This window comes from Tamandua tetradactyla, chromosome 14 (genome assembly GCF_023851605.1).
Source record: "Tamandua tetradactyla isolate mTamTet1 chromosome 14, mTamTet1.pri, whole genome shotgun sequence".
NCBI classification, from domain to species: domain Eukaryota; kingdom Metazoa; phylum Chordata; class Mammalia; order Pilosa; family Myrmecophagidae; genus Tamandua; species Tamandua tetradactyla.
Window position 1 is genome coordinate 66446465 of NC_135340.1, and position 16350 is coordinate 66462814.

At 40.3% G+C, this 16350-nt stretch overlaps 1 protein-coding gene across 2 annotated transcripts in view; it reads left to right on the forward strand.

The window, feature by feature from the left end:
• Window positions 1-15916, forward strand: part of SCG3 (secretogranin III) — a 36998-nt gene extending 21082 nt beyond the window's left edge. The window contains exons 8-10 of one of the 2 annotated variants that reach the window (XM_077126639.1): window positions 1588-1725; window positions 11377-11457; window positions 15385-15916. In XM_077126639.1, coding sequence (XP_076982754.1) covers window positions 1588-1725; window positions 11377-11457; window positions 15385-15503 — 338 coding nt within the window. In that variant the 3' untranslated portion in view covers window positions 15504-15916. The remainder of the gene's footprint in view (window positions 1-1587; window positions 1726-11376; window positions 11458-15384) is intronic. The other variant, XM_077126638.1, reaches the window with a different exon arrangement.
• The last annotated feature ends 434 nt before the right edge of the window (window positions 15917-16350 follow it).

Below are 16350 nucleotides of genomic sequence, written 5' to 3' on the forward strand. Positions count from 1 at the left end.
TTTTGAGTGGTAAATAATGAACTTCAATAAACACTCATTAAAAACTCCAGATTTTGAAAGTTTGAAAACCTGAAATCCAACCACAAGATTAAGTAGATGTAGCCTTGGGGATTTTGTGGCCAGTGTCAGCACAGAAAGCTGACCCCAAGAAGGACTGATGAGTAATATAGGTCTTTACTGAAGATTTCTTGACAGGTTTTTGTTGGGAAAGGAATGGCTATTTCACAAACTGAGCACTCCTTCCTAAAACTCTCCCCAGATACCTTCCTCTCTCCCCAAAACATTTATTCTCCAGACTACTATCCCTAGCCATCTATCCACTCCCCACTCTTCCATCTTCCCTCTTTCCCTGCTCTCACTACCTAAGTCTTTTCCTCTCTTCTCTGAGGCTGTTTAGTGCTCCTCAGGTAGCACACTTTCTTCAGGTCTGCATCTCCACCCATCACCCTGCTCAGAACAGCAAATACCACAGGGCCGAACTGTGCAAAACACCCTTTTTAGTAAAGGTGGGGGGTAGCATAAGAGAAAAGATGGCAAATTCTTACAGTTTAATCTCTTTGTCCATGTTACAGAAATAATCCACAATAGCCATTAAAATGCAGCCATTTAAACTGTTTTCAAGGTGTTTTTAATAACCTGAAAAAAATCCATTATGTTAATGACAAAACCAAGAAACAAAATTGTACCATAACTCTGAAAGAAAATATTGCAGCAAAAAAGAAATACTGCAGCACTATTAGTGGATGCTTTGGCATAATGAAACAAAGACTGATTTCTCTTTTTTCCCCTGCTTTCCTGTATTTTCTATTTTTTTTATATTTTAAGAAAGCCCTTTATTGAAAAAGAAAAAGGTTCTTGCTAGACTGCTTAAGTTTCCTATTTTATTGACTGCAAAGATACAATTTTCATCAAGTGGTTACCTACTTTAAGGTTTATAACTTTTTAGTTCAACTAGGATGTTCTAAAGGGAAATATACTTATTTTTAAGTCAGATAAAAGCCAGGGTTATTTCTTCTTGACAGCAAGGCTCCAATTCTCTTTTCACATTGGGTGACTAGGGGTAAGGAAGTATGAAAAAAGAGGCAAATGGGGTAAGTCCTGCCATAAACCCCAAATCCTTAAGTGTTACTCTGAGTAATAGACTGTTCAAAAACACAACATCAAGTAGAGATTGGGCAACTACAGTGTTACTTAATTTGGAACCAAGACCCACCAAATTGACTTTAGAGCCTAACATATCTAGCTTTGATTGCCTGCATTGATTAAAGTAAGGAAAATAATCTGTGCTGTAATGACACAGTGCGGCAGAAGAGAAAGAATGCTAAGCCAGGATCTGGAAAGGTGGAGGTTTGGCCCAGCAATTTTACTAATGCAATGGACGTCCCTAGACACAGCTCTTTCTTCTCTGGGCTCAGCTTCCTGTTCTGTAAAATGTGGGATTTCACTAGATTATCACTAAGATCCCATTCAGCTCAGAAATTCAACTGACTTCACACTGTGCCTTTTAAATAAAGTTTATTTCTGCATTAGGAATGAATGAATAGATGAGAAATGTGCCTGTAACTAAAGTGTGTAGTCTGATTACAGCACCATCAGAGAAGAGTCATGAAGAAACAGATAGTACCAAGGAAGAAGCAGCTAAGATGGAAAAGGAATATGGAACTTTGAAGGATTCCACAAAAGATGATAATGCCAACCCGGGAGGAAAGACAGATGAACCAAAAGGTATGGAACTGCCAGCTCTAAGTTGGTAATGAAATTGGGAAAGCAAAAGCTTTCACCACACCCGGGAGTGTAATCCAAAAGCAAGCCCCACCAAATCTGAAAAATTAGCATGAGCTATATAGCAAAGATTCAGCATGTAATATTTTTATTTGAATAGCAATCTTTTTTCATGATCTTGAGTCTCTTGGAATGGCAAATTGGTTTAATTTTTAGGTCTTTAGTGTCAAGAAGGCTTTTGGGCTTGGGGAGGAACACTCACTACCATTTGTGTATTGTTTAACATCCAATTTATAATCTTATGAATTAAATAAGAAATTGTTGCTATAAACTTAGTCTATACTCCTTTAAATAATCACATGCTACTTATTCAACATGATCATCAAAATTTATGGATTTAACAAAAACGATTTCTGTAGTCATTGAAACAGAGATGGTAACTTGATAAACACTTTAAAGGACCTGATAAAATTACAAATCTAATATGTCAAATTTCCTTAAATAGTCTAAATACCTTCAAAAGCAAAAAAAAAAGAGACACATAAACTAGCCCACTAATTACAAAACTGGTTAATACTCTTTCATAAAAACCAGTCACAAAGATGTCGATTCTGTGGATTTTACTTTGTCTTATTGTATCTTTATTCTTTTATCTTCCTGGGGTTCACTTTTTACTCTGACCCAGAGCGCCTACAAGATATAATCGATACCTTCCTAGGATTTTAGAAACTTTACCAGACCACCAAACAAAAACACCAGGTGAGATTGTAAATTCTAAATTTTTAATCCTTGATTTCAGGTCAGAATGTAGGATCTGGTTCAAGCCCCATTTATTTCAACATTTTGCTAGTTACATCATGGAAAATTTTTCCATTCCTGTTTCTCAGATAGATATTCTTTTTCTGAAACTTGGTGTCTGTATTGGTTAGTATTCTCTAGACAAACAGAACCAACAGGCGATATCTGTAAATATGAGATTTTATACAAGTATCTCGCACAACTATGGGGATGCAGGAGTCCAAATTTTGTAGGGCAGGCCATGAGCTGACAGCTCCAATGAAAGGCTTCAATGAATCCCCCAGAGAGGCTGGCTGGCTGAAGTGGAGAGAGTGATTCTCTCTTCTGACTTCTCCTTTAAAACCTTCAATGGAATCGATTAAATGTCACTAATTGTGGAAGACACTCCCCTTGGTGCCACTGCAGATGTCATCAGCCATGGATGCAGTCAACATGCTGATGATTTAATAAACCAGCCTTCTGTTTTATTAAGCAGCCATGAAGTGTCCCTGCAGTAATAGGACAGTGCTCATTTGACCAGAGCACTGGGCACCATCACCTGGCCAAGGTGACACATAAACCTAACCATCACAGTCCACCCCTTGTCAACTTGACATACCATCACCTTAAATCATACTTAATCTCGAAATAGAACACAACTAAAGACATATATTTGCCTAGCAATACTTAACTATCCTGTGTACAACCAGAAACACACTGAATCTCTCCAAAATAGACGCAAATCCTGTGGTAACATTCACTCCTAAATTTGATATTGTATAACTTAAATACTACGACATGAACAATATAACTTCTGTCATTTGATAAGGAGATAAGATAGAGAAGTAAACAAAGATATTTGCTTTATGTACAAATACAAACATACTCATAACAAAACAGAGAGGAAATATTCATACAATCACAGTCCTCATTTTTATAATTGGTCACACTGTCATAGTTCATATTTGTCACTACCTTCTTCCACTACCCATTCCATGTTCCCTTTACCCTCAGCAAGCACTTCAACTGTCCTTAGTTCTTTGCCAGGAGGGGTAACCCAGACCTTCATTGCCAAAGTTTGGGATTGGGTTGTTGCAGTTTTCCATTGACCTTAATCACAGGGCATGATAGTACTGAGAGGCCCGAGGAGATATCCTGTATTCCAGGAAAACTTTTTCTATGTAGTTGTATCCTATTTCTCCTTTATAGTCAGAATTAATCAGTCCAGCCAGTACAGTTATCCCCCTCCTTGCCCGTTGATTCAGAGGCATGAGAAGCCCAAAGTGACCAGGTAGCAGTCTTATCTTCCAGTTCATTGCAACCATCGTTGTGTCTCCTGGTAGAAGCACTCCTCTTTTTGGAACTAAGACCTGTTGTCCAGCAGAGCTTAAGGTTGCAGGAATAGGAAGTAAAATTTTTCTAGTGGATCAATAGAGATGATTGTGAGCAGTGTAACTCTATTTCCACCCCTTGATTTCTGGACCTGAGAGTCCTGGCTATGGGAGAAACAGCGCCATAGAGTAGACACTGATTCGGAGCACACACAGCCTCGTGGAGAAGATTGCCCTGTCCTGCAAGACATTGCCACCTAATTGGCACTGTAATTGAGGCTTTCAAAAGTCCATTCCACCATTCTATCAACCCAGCTGCCTCTGGATGAAGGGAACATGGTGAGACCAGAGAGTTCCAAGAGCATGTCCCCATTTCTGCATAGCATAACAGTGTCCTTTTGTGTGTGTTGGGTGGTGAGCAAGGACTCAACTCCGGGTCTCCCTCATGGCAAGCAAGCGTTCTACCACTTACAACCCATGCACATAACGGTGTCTTCCCCAGAAGCTGTGAGCAAGTGGCTTGGACCTACCTTATTTTTCTGTCATTGTGATATGTTGACCTCTTTGGTATAATTGAAACCTTATTCATTTCTTATGAGTGTCTCATTAGTAGGGCCATCAGGTGGTTTTTATACCCTGGGAGCTGAGGGAGAAGGTCAGTGCATTTAACTCTCTTTGGGTGGTGGGAGAATTCAGCTAATTTATTATCTGGAAACCCACCACTGGGCTCTTTTCAATGGTTATTATATATGACCATCAGCAGCAAACTTAAACTTTTCAAAGGTAACCCGGGATGAGTGGTTTTGTGCCGCAAGACAGAGAGCCAGAAATTGGCCAGTGCAGAGCACTAGAGCTCGTCCCAACAGAAACACAGCCTGCATGAGCCATCCACTGTGGGAGCAACCCAGGCAGGATCACGGTATTTCCTAAGAACACAGGGAGCCATTGGACTGGCTGAGGCAGCATGCTCAGTGCTTAGGACACTAGCTTACATCACTGTGCACATATCCCTAGGAATGGGTACTGACAAGTCTCTTTGCTTTTATCTATTTAGAATTCATTTCAAACTTACAGGGCAGCTGCAAAAATACAGGTCTCTTTGCTTTTTTTTTCCAGAAAACATTATGTGAGAAGATAATACAACCCACTATTGCCTATTTAACTATTTCAGGATTAATGATGACGTTGGATTTCTCTTCTCATTAGGATTTCTATCAGATAGAAACGGGCTGAGGAGAAGAGTGAAACTCCAGTAACTTAGTACTGCTCCTTGTAATGGCTCTTGTATAACATTAGGAAGAGGGTAGAGATTTGGGGCTAAAATTAATCCCCTCACTTCATTATTTAGAGACCTAATTTATTTGTGCTCCTTTTGATCCCCAGATTAGAATCAGATTGGTTCTAATACACCAATCTGAGCTCAAGCCTAGGGACCAACATTTCTTTAAAAAAAAACAAATAATTCCCCAAAGACAAACTGAGACGTGTACCTCTGTATTCACAGTTGCTTCATTTACATTCTTTTCAAAGACTGTTAACTTGTCTTACAAAATCCAGTGAGAAACCACTTGTCGTCTCTAGGCAGAAAAATGAAAGCAACCCAAAAAGGTTGACAGGGATTCCTGAGACATTAATTCCAGTGGCCTTTCCTGGCACTGTGCTCAGTAAGTAGAGATTCAAAATAAATATAAAAACTAACACCTGACCTTGAGGACTCCAACACGCTTTGAAATGACACGAGAATATTCTAAACTCACAGGCAGGCAAGTATTGGTCAGCACAGCCTCCTTCTTGGTGAGCCAGGTGTAGGACAGGAGGGAAAGTTGCCTGAGATTACAGAGTAGAGGGGGAGGGATGAGGTAATGAGCCAGTGAAAAGCACCTGAGCGGGCGGGCAATGGTGGCTCAGAGGCAGAGTTCTCACCTTTCGTGCTGGCGATCCGGGTTCGATTCCCTGTGCCTGTCCATGCCAAAAAAAAGTAAAAGAACACAACACTTAAGGATATAATTATAAGCAGGACACACTGGCAGGAATTCAATATGAAATGCTGACCCCATCTTGCTGTAGCAGATAGTTATTAACTAGGTCAAGCTCTGTGCCGGGATCTGTAAGTAATATAAATAATAAAACAACTACAACTTCAGTTTACAAAGCATGTTTACATATATCTCATTTCAAGCTTAATGTAAAAAAAAAATCCCATTTAATTACCGATGATGATCTATAACGCATTCACCTTCAAATATAGTTTAGTTTGATTAAACTTTTGCTTTCTACAGGGATTCATAGTAAGAACAATATTTAAGAAGATTTGTTTCAAAGTGATGGTGAAGTAGTTGTTTGAATAATTCAGGAATTATGCCCCAATAGTTAGAAATATGCCAACGAAGTAGAATTTCTTCTCTTTCAGCCATATCTATAAGGTTGCTTAATTTTTCAAGTAAATTGCTCTCTAGAGACCAAAAAAAAAGTGTCTTAAAACTTATTCCACTATCTAATGTTTACTCATTCACTTCTGAACTGTGAGTCACTGAAAATCTTTTTTTCTAAATTATCCAAGAGATGAGATAAGCATTATAATATCCATAAACTCATTCCAGCACTATCATTTACCAAGTTTATGGCTAGAAAATAGAATTAGGTTTAAAAAGATAACCTCTAAGATACCATTCACTGAATATCCTTTCGCTCCCATATCGTCTTCATGTGAGCCAGAAAAGAGAAAAGTAGCCTATTTGATTAATGCATTGATAATGAATTGGCTAACTCTTGTTAAGCAATACAGATATCAAAATTTTAAGCAATAAAAATCCATGCCTCCATTCCAATCCCAAAACATTCTGCTACAAATGTCTTAAAATAGTAGATCTAATCTTTCCCCTTGTGAGTCAGCAAGTAGGTCAGGAACGAAGCTCAGGCTCTGGAGACCGACACGTCAACACAGGTTTTTCAAGGACAGCAAAGGATAATTTTTTCCCATGTGTCGAAACTATTAATCCCCTTTTTAGAAGTTGACGCCTTAATTTACAAATAAGCAAAATCAAGGCTCAAAAGAGGGAGTGACTCAACCAAGATCTCATAGCCAAAGGGTTCCAGAACTGGGTTTTAAGCTCATGTTCCCTGACTCTCAGTCCAGTGCTCTTCCTAGGACTCCATGCTGCATTTTATGGGCATGTAAAATGCCATCATTCGGCAGAAATTCTTAGGAAACTGAAGGGCCCTGTGGCTCTTATAGGTACCCACAATACCAGTATCAGTTGCTCTGCTTTCTGAAGTTAAAAACTGTAATCGTGTAGTCTTTACATAATTTTGAACATTATGCCACATTCATTTTTTATATATTTGTATATAAACGCTCTTTCAGAAGATCTAATTTTCAAGTATATTGAGTATCCAGGAGGCTAACTCTATTGACGTCTACACTTTTTTGGCCTCAGGATAGCACATCAGGGTCAGGACAAATTTGTGTATGAAAAGGGTTATTTCTCTGTGCTGAAAACCAGAATAGCTAGAAAAGCAGACCTGCATCTTGTCTCTGGCCCTCCTCCCACCTGCCTCAGCACACACTTTAAGGCTGGTGCTGCATTACCTCAGCCGTGAACTATTTTTTTCCAAAGGAAGCTGAAATAAATTGGAAAAAAGAAAAGAAAAAAAGAAATAGCCCAGCTTTCCAAAGTGGAATCTCGTGGGTTTTCAGTGCATATTGTATAAATAAAAGATTTGTTTTACAGCTGCCAAGAAGAGAAAAATGTAAACAGGAACCAGCTGCTTCTCTCAGAGAGCAGAGAAACACCTGATGCAATCCCTTCTGTTAGCAGCACTTCAGTAAATGTGTGGGAGGACCCAAGACTTGTGGTAGTGGTTCCCAAACTTGGCTGCACCTTGGAATTACCTCAGACTTGTTAAAAAAAGAAAAAAAAAACCTCGTGCTTGATTCTCACCCACCCACCCCCAGATATTCTGATTTAATTGGTATGAGGGACAACTTGGGCATCGGGATTATTTTAAAGCTTCCCTAAGTAATTCTAATGTGCAGCGAAGTTTGAGAGCCGCTGCCTTTTTGGCCAATTTGATAAAAGAAAAAAAGAAAGAAAGAAAAAGAAGAAAAGAAGGCACTAAGTCCTTCTACTGCTGAAAGTGAATTTTACCTACCTCCTCTCATTAGAGGTCCCAGATTCATTTTGTTCAAGACCAGTCTCTGACTTTTACTTAGCTGTGTTCCCTTAGGCGCTTAACCTCTCTGAACCTTAATTTCCTCATCAGTAAAACAGGACTAATAATGCCTATTTAATGGAGCTCTATGAAAACTAAATAACCCATGGATTTAATGTGCCTAGCACATTTATAAATGATTGAAATTGTTTTTGATGTAACTATAATTTAAATTCGGAATGCATTAAATGCCAAATATTTCAAATAAATAATTTTGGGGGGAACCCCAGAAATCTATGCCATTTATATATTTTTTAAGTTTTGACTTCAGGTTCAGCAAGCAAACTTCTGATTACGATTTGGCTTCCATATACGTTCATTCACACATTCAACCAATATTTATTGAGGTATACTGTATGCCAGGCCTTGCTGTAGGCACTGGAGTATATCAGCAAATGAAAAACATTTCTAATGGAGGAAGACAAAGAATAAACTCAATAATTGAGCAAATGATATGGTATGGTAGAAGGTGATAAGTGCTATGGATAAACGTGAAACAAAAAAAGGGGGATGAGGGTGATGGGGGCAGGGGAGTGTCTATTTTAAACCAGAATTTCCTTGTCATGGATGTTATGATCCATAAGAAAGTAGTTTCTTTTTCCTGTTGGTGGGGAGGGTGCATGGTCTGGGAATCGAACCCAGGTCTCCTGCATGAAAGGCGAGCAGTCCACCACTGAACCACCCGTGCACCCCTCCTAAAATAATAGTTTCTTAATGGATTGCAGCCTATTTTCTTGTAAGCTGCCGTAAACTCATACAGTATTGATGGTTATTAATGTCAAAATAATGAACGCAATTATTTTTCATGTATTTCACACTTGATAAATGAATTCAACGCTGTTTTTAGAGGTAATTTGTTCCTGAGCCAAAAGCAATCTATATAAATCTTGATAAAGCTGAGACAGCTCTTTCCAATTGTCTTAGATTGGGTTCCTTCAGAAGCAGACCCTGAGAAAAGGATTTGAGGGCAAGGAGTTAATTGGGAGTTGGTCCCAGGAAGCCACAGTAGAGGATTAGGGATAAGAGACAGGTAGGAGAAAGAAGGTATGCTAACGAGCAGGTTTCAGCTTTGGGCCACTAGGACCCTCTGGGAGACTGTGTAGAACATGCTTCAGGGTTGTCCCTCTTGTGCAGCAAGGAAGCTGGGGTATTTATCTCTCAATTTCACCCATCATCGGTCGAGGGCTACCCCTTAGCATGTCTGGAAAGAGGGAGGCACGAAGGTTGGGCATCAGTGGTGTCTGCTACACTATGGTAAATGCTGTATAATTTTTTTACTCTCCTAATTCAGAATTTTTAACATAGTACTTACATAGAGACTAACCTCGGGTTTTCCTCATCTCAAATAAACGTTCCATATTGTGATACGATATCATATATAGGATTGTGGAAAGAATGCTTAAAATCGTTTTAAGAACAAGACTATTTTCAAACGTTCAGAAGCCCTAAATACCTAAAAGTGCCAATAAAATATCATCACAATGTTACCTATTCAATAAAGCAAGCCCGGTAGGAGGATCACTAATTTGATTTAATCTCTAAAAATAATGAAATTGCATTCTTTAGAAATAGTCTACAGTAAGATATCTTCCTTTGTTCAGAATGCCTTTCCTAATGGAATTAATAAGAGATAGGAAACACTTGTTTTTTTGTTACCAAATCCAGTTGACCTCGGCTAAGTGGAAATCTCTATATGATTGCGCCATGTTATAACATCAGCCCGAGGAACATCGGTCTTTCACATGCTCTGAAATTATCAAAAACAAAGCACTGAAATCAAGCCTGTTTCTATACAGCTGATTTGAAGGGAACCAGGGCTAAAATTGTGGGTCTGTTCTCTTGTTCCCTTACTCCTTTCTTCATGGAAACTTCTTTGTCCTTCTTGGGGGGAGATAACATGGAGCTCCAGTGGCAAGACAGGAAAGGGCTTCCAGGAGCAAGATTAAAGATGTGCAGGGAGGCATTTACATAATGGCAGTGGTGATGGTGTAGTCGGATGTACCCAGGTTCTATAGATATACTATCTATGGATATACTCTAAGGGTATATTCACATGTACTTAGGTTCAAGCCTGGCTCTATTACCTACTAGCTATGTGATCTTACCAGCTAGGCATATTATTTTGTGCCTTAGTTTTTCCTTCTGTAAATGGGAGTCTGTCTCACCAGATTGTTGTGAAGCATGAATGTGTAAATGTGGCTGGCATATAATCAGCACAAACTAGGAGTGGCTCGATCAAGGGATTTGGACAATAGACTAGAAGTAAGAGGGTTTAAAGGGGGCTCTGAATGGGGTGGTCAACATACTGATCTTTGGGAGCCATTGTTTCTACAGAGGCCCTGGTGTTTGAAGGCCTTTTATCTTAGCTCATCCAGTATCCTCCAGACAATTTGGTCTCTTGGTGTAGGCACTCTGAGCATGAGGGACCTTCCTTGGTTAAGGAGATGATCGACATCTTTGAAACAGAACAAGGCTACATTAGTGACCTTGTCTGAAGGTCTGGTCTCATCTTCGTATAGTGCAGGGAAGCAGAAAGTTGGCAGACCAGAGTTCAAATTCCAGCTCCGTTATTTCCTGTGTGGCCTTAGCCAAGTCACTTAGCCTCTCTGGGCCTTAGTTTCCTCATGTCTAGGCTGATGCTAATAATGCCCACTTTGCAGACAGCAGTGCATAAGGTCATAGAGTAGCTTCTTCAGAGATAACCTATTATTATCTCACCACACTTGAGGCCCTTTAGAGAGTGTTTACATCCAGGGTAGTTTGATTAGAACCAGGACTAAAGGTTCACCATCCAAACCTTGAAATGAGGCCCTGGTTGCCTCTTCATCTGGGATTTTACACACCCCCTCCCAGAACTGGGCAGAAGACTTACATAGTTGCTTACCCAAAGCCACAGATTTGGACTTTTTTACCGAGGCAATGGAGTCTCTTAATTATTTGCCACTCTGATTCAGTCTTTGACCAGATAATGCCTCAAAGTTTGGAAGAACCATCCCCAACCAGAAAGGACCCAGTGTTAAGAAACATAGGGAACCCACCATCCTGCAAGCTGAGTCAAACGCTTCTCCACCTGAACACTAAGCTGTATATATTAATGTGGATGAATAATGGTGTCTTGACACCTTCTTGCTTGGTTCCGTTTCCTGGAATGCTCTCCACTCCCCTCCATTCCCCTTGACAAGCCCCCTGCCCGCAAACACATGCAAATGCGTACACTGCCCAGATTAGGAGTGCTGCCTCACAGGTGCTCCAAAAGTCCAGCCTTTGCTCATGGTTTTAAACATAAGAAGAGATGCAGATGAGTGTTTGATATGGGTTTTCTTGCCTTTTCCAGGGAAAACAGAAGCCTATTTGGAAGCCATCAGAAAAAACATTGAATGGTTGAAGAAACATGACAAAAAAGAAAATAAAGAAGGTAGGAATTTAGCGTGGTTATACATGGCAAGCTTCACCCATTTGCCAGGGACTTTTGTTATATACAGATTCCCACAGTCAAACTGACTAGGCTAAAATCTCCCTTCATTCAAAGGGAGATTTCAAAGACTCCGGTTACCTCTCAGAGGCAGAATGGAACAGAACCGCCATTTCTTTTATTTTCCAAATCAGTCTTTCAAGCAAAGCAAGACGTTGTCTTTTTTTTTTTTTAATCTTTTTAAAAAACTTTCATTATGAAGCATGTACAAAGTAGAATAATATGATGATTCTCGGGTAACTATCACCCACTCAATAATTATCAACATCTTGCCAATCTCATTTTATCTATCGTCCTCCTTTTATTTTCTTGGAGTATTTTAAACAAAGGCATTTTCTGAGCACATATTAGGTGCACCCTGGAATCACAAAAGCAGTCACTCATTTAGTTAAGACCCAGGACCAGGTCCTGTTCTGCACGGAGGAGATGTGACGAACAGGGAGATGCAGACCCGGCATCCGCAAGCTCACAGTGTCAATAAGGTTATGGTCGGACCTGCCACGTGCTAGGTAGGAATGGTGGAAGTGAGAGGAGGGCGTATGCTGTCGTACCAGGATAGAAACAGTAGGAGAGAGGGCTGCAGGAAAGCCTTTGCTGGCAAGTAAGGAAAAGAATTTGCCAAATGAGGTGAGATGCAGGCGGAGGAAACACTGAGTGCCAAGACGCAAAGGGACGAAAAAGCGCGGTTGCATCCTAGAGCCATTCAATATCACTAGGTCTCTGAGGAAGGACCTGCAGACCGGCCTGGGAAGGTGGGCAGCAGACAGGTCGGGAAGAGGCCGTGCACCCTTTTCCAGGCAGGGGTGCCTAAGCTAAGGCCAAATAAGGCTAAGAACTGAGAGAACCGTCTGGCAGCAGTGTGGTTACAGATTGAAAAAAGAGGCCCCAGGAGGTGGGAGATATTTAAGAAGGCAAGGCTCTGGAGCAGAAGTGATGGGGCTTAAACCAAGACAGGGCAGAGGAAATAAAGAAGCAGGGAGACATTCAAGGGGCTGTGGAGAAGGAGGGGTCTGGTATTGATGCCTAGGTGTTTGGGCAGAGCTGTTGCAAAGTGATGCTTTTAAAATGAGATGAACTGCACTCGAACTGTACTCCCACTTTGAGTGCACACAAACCACCCGGGGAGTATCTAAATACTCTGATGCCCAAGGCGCAGTCCTTGGTGGGACCAAGGCATCAGCATTGTTAAAACTCCCCACATGGGGGTGCACCGGTGATTCAGTGGTAGAATGCTTGCCTGCCAGGCAGGAGACCTGGTTCATTTCCTGGCCCATGCACTCCAAACAAAACAAAACGAAAAACTCCCCAGGTGATTCCAATACGCTGCAAAACCTAAGAACCCCTGACATAGATCACAGTGAGAGGAAGAGGTATTTTCCACATCCTTTGACTTCTGAGTTTATAAACTGAGTGAGATGGAAACAGTTTTCAGGTCTTCACACATAATTCCTTCATTTGGTTCAAAATAATATGAATTTCCAGGCTGTCAATTATATTAAAATTCATATGAATTTTCACCAAATCTGTCATGGGTTGCAAAACATGCTGTTGTTTTATATACCAATAAGGAAGAAAAAAATGTGGCTAATTGAATTATAACATGCCATGAATGACTGCCAAGATTTTAAAATAAAATAAAAAATAAAATTTTAATAAGTAAAATTTATTCTTTAAATAAAATTAAAAATTTTTAGTAAAATTAAATATTTAAATTCTTCAGAATCAGTGTGATACGGTATATGCCAAAATGCAGTCCAAACCGATGGGGATAGTACTGACTACCAATGCGGATTATTCATGTCATTGCTTTCATTGATTGGCATATGACTCAGACTCCTGGTTATGATCAGCAGCAGCCTAAAATTCAGTTTTCCAGTTCCTGAAATGACTGACCCAGTAAAGCATGGAACTCCGGTGCTTACACGTCCAAGGTTCTGTGAACAGACTTCGACACACCCACCAGAGAAACTGATGTTCTCTTCTGGCTCCAGGGAGCGAGGGCGATATACAATATATACCCTCCTGAAGGCAGACACTAGAGGGCTCCTTCTCTACCACCCCCATATGTGCGTTGCTTGAGTTGGGGTCACCACTCAAAGTCTGTGGGGCTCTAGGTCCTAGGGCCACAGAATGGGAACAAGAAAATGTACTCTTAGCTCTGACCTTTCTTAACCTCCGCTGAGGTCATTTGACAGGGGCCTGGGTGACCTGAATCCCTTCCCTAGTCGCAGGAACGGGAGGTCCACGTGATGTGATTGTGACAATGATAACATCTTATACAACTTAAAAAAAACAGTGCATTAAAGCAAGTATATCACAACCCTTATCTCTTTTGAGCCTCTAACCTCAAAACCTGTTTTGAAGTAAGCAAGGTGGGTGAGTGGCTTACAGACCCCTGCCAGCTAGAGCACAGCTGGGAGCAGAATCCAGGACTTCCCTCTGGACCTCGCTGGTTTGCCCACTGAACACAGTAATGGCTTTGTCATAAAGATATGATTTTCTTCCATTTCAAAAGCGAACAAAACCTGTTCCTATTGGCCCTTTCAGATCAGCTGGACCTCTTCACATCTGTCCTTGGGAGTCTGCTTTTTGTTCCATCAAAGGTGCCAACATTGCAATGAAGTTTAAAGAGCCAGTTTTAATCGAACCAGTGAGGAGAAAGCAGTCTCTCTTTGTGCCCCATGCTGCAGTCAGTCAGCAGTCATCTCATGAGGTGCACATGAAATGCCCCTTCAGCTTGATTCTCTATTTCATGCCTGAAGGAAAAAGTCCAAAGAAGCATGTACCTTTTGAACTTTTGTTATACACTTGCAGTAAATGGCTTACATCTCTCAGGGCAGTGGAACCGTTAAAGCCATTCCTACAGACAGACCTAGGTTTAAAACCCAACTTGCTACTTCCTGAGCAAGCTACTTCGCCCCTCTGTTCCTGGTCCTCATCTCTGGATATTAATGTTTACCTCATAGGTAAACATTAAGGTGCATGGACGAGGATGGTTGTAAAGTGCTTGATGACTAAGGGTTATTATCTTTTTTAATCCTTATGGACATTTCCTGATGGGAAGCAAAACACCCACCAGGCTCCATAACCTCAACTCACCTTGGTATGATAAAAAAGTGGTGCTTGCAGAGAGGTTCTTCATGTTAGTTTTCCCTGACAGGTTCAGATCGCATTCAGGCTAAGCTAAGGATGGCCATGGAGCGCTCGGTGCTTGTGTGTCCCAGCCTGTCCCCTTACAAACTGCCAGGAGGCCAGACTGTTCCAGGTATTGGGGCTGCTGAGCTGCAGCTGCTAAGATGAATGGCATTGCCCTCAAGAAACTCAGCCTCCGGCAACTTCCAAGCTGGAAGGGACAATTCTCACCATGTATTGTACAGTCTGGAAAACCTAGATATCCAGTTATGGGGGATTTGTGTCATCAATTTTGGTCCCTTCACAAGATATATTATATGTAATACTTTAAAATGGTGTTTCTGGAGAATGTTAATGCTCATTGTATAAAGGCAAGCAGGAGGGGCTAGTTATAGTGTATAGACACTGTGATATCAATTCTGGAATGAGGTATCAATAGAAGAAAATATTTTTAAAAACTGTGGTTATCAGTCTGTGAAGCCTGTTTCCACCATGGTCAAATGGGGATGTTGCTCCCAACCTGAATACCTCCTAGAAAAGAGCAGATGGGATAGTAAAATGCATGTAAGCAATCATGATTTTAGACTGAAATGTACCACACAGATGCCAAGAATTAGTATGTCTTCCAACATGAAAGTCAGGGAATGGTAATTGTGTTGTACAAAATGCTTCTTGGTTATCGCTGTAATGAGATTGGACTTTTATCTCTGCTCATGATACTCTAATAATATTTTCCAGATTACGACCTTTCAAAGATGAGGGACTTCATCAACCAACAAGCTGATGCTTATGTGGAGAAAGGCATCCTTGATAAGGAAGAAGCTGATGCCATCAAGCGCATTTACAGTAGCCTGTAAAAATGGCCAATGACCCAGGAGTCTTTTGGCTGTTTCAGAAAACATAATATAGCTTAAAACACTTCTAATTCTTTGATTAAAGTTTTTTGACCTAAGGATTATTAGAAAGTGCTGAAATTGCAGTATTTAACCTGGTTAAACAGCTTTCTTGCCATAAAAAAAAAACTATGTGAAAAGTAAAGTTGAATGTAAGCTGAGATTTTGTATATAGAATCCTTATTTCCTCAGTGACTTCCATTTTACAATTAGAGATGTGTTTCTTTGGAAAAGCTTCTAATGGACTGAACTTAGAACTAAACCTGCTTCCCACTGTCTCGTTCCCACAAGCACTCCCTGCAGAATAAAGGGGCTTCTTAGTGGCAAGGCACCTTGTGGAATTACGTCTGTTACAAGATTTCATTTCCCTAACAATTCCCTTTTGGAAGTTGAAATAAATTAATTATTTCCTCAAAGCTTAAAGGAGAGCCATCAGCTTTTGGGCCTGCTCTTTTTTAGTTTTTAGTTTTTTAGTTTTTTTTTTTTTACATTTTTATTGTTAAATATAACATATATACAAAGACAAGACAAATTAATAATTTTCAAAGGACATTTCAACAAGTAGATACAGAACACATTTCAGAGTTTGTTGTGGGTTACCATTCCACTACTTCAGATTTTTCCCTTAGCCGCTCCAAAACACTGGAGACTAAAAGAATTTTTTTCTTTTTGTGAAAAATAACATATACGAAAAAGGAATACATTCCAAAGCACATCACAACAATTAGCTGAAGAACAGATTGCAGAGTTTGGTATGGTTTACAATTCCACAATTTTACGGTTTTACTTCTAGCTGCTCTAAGATCCTAGA